The 6874-nt window shown below is 32.9% G+C and overlaps 1 protein-coding gene across 1 annotated transcript; it reads right to left on the bottom strand.

Moving 5' to 3' along the window:
- Nucleotides 1-750: 750 nt before the first annotated feature.
- LOC132740040 (N-lysine methyltransferase KMT5A-A-like) lies at nucleotides 751-6478 on the bottom strand (the record flags this gene model as incomplete). The annotated part of the gene is given in 4 exon segments (XM_060727895.1): nucleotides 751-928; nucleotides 2372-2540; nucleotides 3553-3656; nucleotides 5677-6478. Coding segments are annotated over 3 exon segments (441 nt in total), but the record flags the coding sequence as incomplete, so codon positions are not given.
- Nucleotides 6479-6874: the final 396 nt, after the last annotated feature.

Below are 6874 nucleotides of genomic sequence, written 5' to 3' on the forward strand. Positions count from 1 at the left end.
CTTTCTGTACTTGTCTACTTAGAAGTAACATCCAAATTTTGCTGCAATATCTTATTCCTATTGAAAGTTATTGATTTGAATTCATTTTTCTATAATCCACATCAGGGACATTGACCAAAGTGGCCTAAAGTACAATCCTAAACTAGATTGCTATAAGCATGCTATATTATAAATTCAGAAATCCCTGTTCCCCACCCCTTTACTGTGACAGTTTTACACTGCCTCTAGCCGAACTGCCATAATTATCTGAATGCAATAACCATGATTTGAATTAAAAGTAACTGTTCTAATATACCAAGAAAACAATAGTAGGACTGTCATAGATTTTGTATTAATATATGGAGAGACAAATATCAACAATACATCAATATATGAACTGACAGTAGATACAATGAAAAACATTTGTATATGTGTTATAAATTGGGATAATGGTGTTATGCATGCTTGTATTACACATAACAAATACTACAATCTAGCAGAAAGTTTGTTTTTTTCTGTTATTCTTGTCACTGACAGTTGAAAACGGACTTTAAAGTTCAAGTTAATCAAGAAAACTAGAAAAAAATCACTTCTCTTATTAGCCAAAATAGAGGTATATTAACTAACATAAATAAAAAAAATTGTTTAGCTTGTATCGATATGTGAAAGTGTGTATTGATATTGTATCGGATGATGAATATCGATGATATATCGATATCACGATAATCAATGACAGCCCTATACATTAGTAATGTAGATGTTTTTACTAACCTTTCTCCAGTAGACACTAGGATCACCATAGTTGAATGTTATTTCTGTATCTGGTGGTATATCTTTTATAGTATAAATTGCTAAAGTAGCATCTTTTTCTGCAACAACTTTTGAATTGGGACTTCTGTGATCATCATTGATATATCTCGCTTTACAGTCACTCTGAGTGGCATCAATACTGGAATTTTTCAAATATTCTAGATACAATACATATTAAATATTAAAGGGTTCAACAAGTTTTTTGCAAGCAACAATCATGTCCTAAAGTACAAGAAGCTTAGAATTTTCATTTGTCCTGCTGTAATATGTACTTCATGGTCCTGCAGTTTACTAAAACAAGAGCTGTCGTTAGGACAGCAATGCTCGACTATTCTTAGTGCTTGATAGTAAAAAACAAAATGCTTGATACAATTACCTCCTCCTGTTTACAGGTTGGGGTAATGATGGTGAACATGTGTGCAAAGTTTCAAAGCCATATGTCAATGGACTTTGAAAATATTTGAACTATTACAAAAACTTTAACGTAAATTCTAAGTCGAAAAAGGGGCATAATTCTGTCAAAATGCTTGATACAGTTACCTCCCCCTGTATACAGGTTGGGATAATGATGGTGAACAAGTGTGCAAAGTTTCAAAGCCATATGTCAATGGACTTTGAAAATATTTGAACTATTACAAAAACTTTAACATAAGTGGTTACGCCGACGCAGACGCCGACACTCGGGCGACTACAATAGCTCTACTTATTGTTATCGAATAGTCAAGCTAAAAAGGAAAATGCAATAAATTGTTGACTTTGTTTGAGTCCCCTCAGTGATTTTCCTACTTGTATAACAGACTCCGAAAGAAGGCCTCTTCCCAATTGAAATTTTCTTTAAAATCATGCAGTTTTCCCAAAAATCTGAACTTAAACCAGCTTTTTTACTTCCCAATTTAGCATTTTTAGCGTTAATTTTTCCCAAAATGAAGAGGCTAAGGCCTCTTCCCAATTTGGAGAGAAAAATCACTGCCCCTCCTCCCCTTTCAAACATGCACAAAATATTGTGCTGAGACATTTTGTAAATCTTTCTGAGACTTTCATGTGAACGGACGTCTTTTTTTTACAGTGATAAAGATTTGTTTGTGCGGTACATACCAGAACTGGGCAGATTTTAGTGTTGCATGCAGATAATCAAAATCTGGTTTGCGCATCTATTACAGGAATAATTTTATGATCTGTTTTATGTGTTGAAACTTGAAATTTATTATTTTCGGCTAGCAATTCCACTCTTTCTGCACTATGAGTGCTGCAAAAAGATCATCCCCGTGGGGTCAATTTCTACTACTAAGGAAGTAGCCAATTGTCCCATTATATTTTAATTTGTCCCTTTGATGTTCAAATTTTTGAATTTGTATAGCAAGTTATAATAGTTTACTATTGTCATTTAAGATGATCACTTCATAAATATTAGATTCCACATGAATTTCTCCATGATGTCTTTAGATGAAGTGAATCATGTATAAAAGCAAGTGTGTTAAAAGTGAACTTGATGCTTGTAACCTTGCAAAATCAATTCCTTTCTCTGATGCAAACAACTTTTTGAATAAATGGTGAAGTGGTACTTTTAAAATCAATCTCTTACCATAGAGTTTTCCCTTTTTCCTTAAAGAAGAACAGGTAACTACCAGATCCTTTATTTTCTTCATTTTTGTTAAGGCGCCTGTTTCCTTCCTTCTCTGATATCAATTCCCCTTCATAATTTCCAATATGAGTTCCTTTTCGTATGAATGTGTTTGCAAATAACCCATATCCTGCAAAATAAACGATTCTTTTGAGCACCTAACTTTTATTATATTATTAATGCATTCTTAGAATATTTTCCCTACCACAATAGTTATTCATGACAAATTCTATCTTCAACATGATAATTACAATACAATTTCAAATCTAACAGATTAAAGTAATCTGATTAATTAAGACATGACATTCATACTTCAGTGAACTGCTCTTATCACCCATGACCCTTGGCGAAATCAGCTGTTTTCTTTTGAGCATCTTTTGCTTCAGATAAAAATGAAAACACTGTTATGATTTCCCAAGATTCAATTTAATTTCTAAAAGTAAAAGTCAAGTTGAAAAAAAAATCATCTTAAATCATCATTACTCAAAATGCAACAAGAATTTGAGCTGCATTGTATCTATAATATGCAGATCAAAGTTGTGACCTTACAGAATGACCCTGTAGACTGTTTTAATTGAACAAATTTTGTTTGTTACGGGTTTTAGCCACTTTTCAACAGTATTTCACTTATGCAACAGCTGGTTATTATCATGTCACTAGTGTTCTTGGATTCTGTTCTGGTACTATATTAGTAACCTGATCTCAGCAAGTAACTGCCAACTTCTCCACATAAATCAGAGGTGAAAAATGATTGATTTCAGACAAAATGCCTTTGAGGAGTTATCCATTAAAATGCAGGTCATATTTATGATAGGATAAACATTTCTGAATATGTGTTAGACACCAGAGTCACACTGACCCACAAACTCATATAAGTTTTAACCAGTCCTTACCAAAAAAAGACTGGCAGGATCATCTGACTAAGATCTAGTTTTTTGCTTATGCAGAGTTGGACTGTAATTGTTACATACAAGAGCGAGACAAGGTGTTTATATCGATCAACTAATATAATGCGTGAAATGGGGTGTATATTTACTATAATTTAGTAATGGGTTAAATCTGGTTTATATTCTCATTTCTCATTACCCATACATCAACAGTACTCGAATGAACACAATTAGTCAAGAAATAGTAAAATTTACCTTTGAATGTATCAATAAATCTAACCGAGAGATCTGGTTTACAAACAATAAAGCTTGTCAATTTCTGGCACTTCCTTCTTGTTCTGTAGGCCATCTGTAAAACACTGTAAAACAAAATAGATAATAGCTGCTAATGAAACTATTAGGATTAAAAAAATAAAAATAAAAAAATAAAAAAACTGGAATGCATCATTTCGTTCCAACTTAAGGTTAACAAAGTCTTGGCTGCAAAAGATTTTTTTTTCTTTCACAGGCTGGGAAATACCTCCTCCAGTGAGTATATCTCATATCAGGGTTTTAGTTTAGCCAAATATTTTAATGGACCTGGGCTGGTCATTGTGTTAAAAAACAGCATGCAAAATAGAACATTAAAAAAATTGAAAAAGTAATTTTTGAATAAGTAAATAAAATCGGGTCAAATACAGAAATGGCCAGGTTGCATTTGTATCGGCTGTGATGCTATGATTGACCATTACTGTTTAAAATTAGACTATAAGTCAGTAAACAGGAGGTGGAAGAGCAAAACATGTGAAATTGAATTACACAGTATGGGACCACATGTTAATGCTGTATACCAAATATAAAGAGGCTGTGATAAGTCGTAGCTGAGGAAATTATTACGAAAATTTCCTACCATTCAGCATTGTCCATCAATGCCAAAAATTTAACTTTAATTCCAAAACTTTGAGTTGATAAACAGAAAGACAACTTAATTCTGCACTGATTTGAAGAATTGACCTTTTCGAAAACCTAGCTAAACACCGTTTTCCGGTACGTTACCGTTTTAGCTCTGGGGAATTACACCAAATGAAGTACATAACACAGTTACGTGATATTTCTATTTTTCTATCATTATTTCACGGTTTAAGCTGGAAAACATTGATGTTTTTGAAAATTATCAATATTCCTTAAATATCTACTGCAAATTATTCAAAAAAATAAATTGTTTATAACGAAAATCAATAAAATTCAAACAGACGTGGTGGAATCTACCATAATAAATAAGGTTATTTTCTGCGTAAACTTGTGTGTTTACTTTATTTTTTGTATGGAATTATTCATACAATGCTATTTAATTATTTCTTTATAAAGAAATAACTGTTTTATTTCAATTTAATTTAAAAAAAATACCGAAAACATCGAGTTCGCTATTACACTACATTAGGCGAATTCCCCAGAGCTATGTACAGAAAGTACCTGAAAACGGCGTTTAGCTAGGTTTTCGAATTCGTGAATTAGTTTGAAACAGATAAATGAAGAGCGCTTCATGGCTATATGCACAAATAAGTAATCACAACTATGTTGTGTTATTGTTTGCAAACGTTTATTTGTACCTCCCCCTTTAAAAATTGATATTTTAACCATAGAATATGGTGTTGTGACATCTGATACATGTACATATTATAAGGTTTTGATTTGAATCTCATTTTAAGGTTACCATCAAGCAGTATATACCATCCAAACACTGTGTGTGTGGGCCCCCGGCCCTGTGATTAGATTACATAGTGTATAAGTGAAAAAAAAAAAAAGAAGAAAATGACAACAGTCCCCAGGGCCAAAAAACCCTTCTTTGTAGAGGCCGAATATAGGCTACTTCCGCAACAAAACTAGCCTCTTTTTTTCCCCAGTTTGGTCCTCAAAATTCCCCAGTCTTTTGAAATTTCCCATAGAATTAAGAACAAAATTAAATGATGGTGTTGAATTAAGGATTTTGACTGCCTCATTTGTATTTCCCAGTGCCTTTTGCTTTTCTATTTTAAAGAACTTGTTAAAAGTTTATGTTAAATTTGAGACCCCTTTTCCCAAAGTATGCCAAAATCACGCATATTTTCCCCAAGAAAAAGGCTGAGGCCCCTTCCCCAAAAATGGTGTTTTGGCCCTGGTCCCTCTGCAAAATAACACCCTTCCTCTAATTCTAGTAATTTATATTGTATACTCATTCTCCATAATGTTTATTTAAATATACACATGTTGCTCAATCCATAAATAACTTAATAAGGTCCATTTTTATTAAATAATTCTAAAACCATTCCCCACCCCCTCTCATTGCGAACTAAGTGGACGATTCTACGCTAAATTATTATTTATATTGGTACATTAATATCGACAACTAATAAAATTTACCTTCATCTTTGATCGAGATACCTCTCAAAGTCAATTTTCTAAAGACAGATACCAATTTTGTATATATGTTTCCTTCGTAAGACCATAATTTCCAGACATTTCCATGATGTTAGATGGTTAGTTTGATTAGAATCTAAATATATGATAAGTTCCCTATTGTTCCATATTTAATCGAACTAGTTCTGAGGCTGTTGGGGGAGGGGGCGGTTAAACGGTAGTAAATAAATTTCTTATACTTTCTTAATAAAATTTACAAAGTTCTGAGACTTGTAGCACGTACCTAGGCCCAAAACTAAATCACTAGACTAATGTTATTTAATGATCTTTTAACCACTAAAATCACCAAGAAAGCTAGGGATACTAATTGTATCTGACAAGTCAACACCATGTTTATGGAATATGTTCTAAACTGACAGCTCAAATGAGAATTTGACCGCGTGAGTAATGGCGCTTGTTTAAATTTATATAAATGCCAAAAACATTATGAATAGGAACTGGCTTACATAGTCATGAAATTGGAAAACTGATGGTCTGAGCAGGTTTTTTCCAATGTAAAGTTCTGTTTATTACATTGTGACCAGTACAACTATTACACATTTATGTCATTAATTAGAATCTAGTTTAAACAACCTATTATGTCCTTATTATTATTTTTTCTTTGCTCTTGCCATGTAACCAGAGACTTATAATTATCATATTTGTAGTTGTTGTAACAGTATGTAAAGAGATAAAAAATGTAAAATTTACTGGAATTAACTATTTCTTCTCATTAATGGATGTAATGATTCCCACTTTCCCTCCTAATTTAACTAGAATCTATGTCTATTTTTTTTCTTTCTGAGGAAAACCCAATATGCATCCCCTGCATTGTTTCATTACGATCAGGCACCAGCAGGGCTACCTCTATAAAGAATTTTACGCCAAAAGTGAGATTCAAACCCATATCTATGAGGGGCAAGTCAGCAACCTTGACCACCTGGCCACGGAGGGTCCTCACACCAAAGATGAAGATCCAATGTTATATATATCTCTCTGCGCAAACCTATCTACCTTATTTATGAAAAACAATCGTCACTTTCAAACCAGAAAACTGCTTTCACCCGGGTCGGGGTTGGGGTAAATTCTTTAATGAATTTATGAGAATACTTTCCAAAATGTTTAAAAAAGAATTACTTTGTCTAAATGTCTGTACTTCTTA

This window comes from Ruditapes philippinarum, unplaced genomic scaffold, assembly GCF_026571515.1.
Source record: "Ruditapes philippinarum isolate M1 unplaced genomic scaffold, ASM2657151v2 ctg10279_1_1_1_1, whole genome shotgun sequence".
Lineage (NCBI taxonomy): Eukaryota > Metazoa > Mollusca > Bivalvia > Venerida > Veneridae > Ruditapes > Ruditapes philippinarum.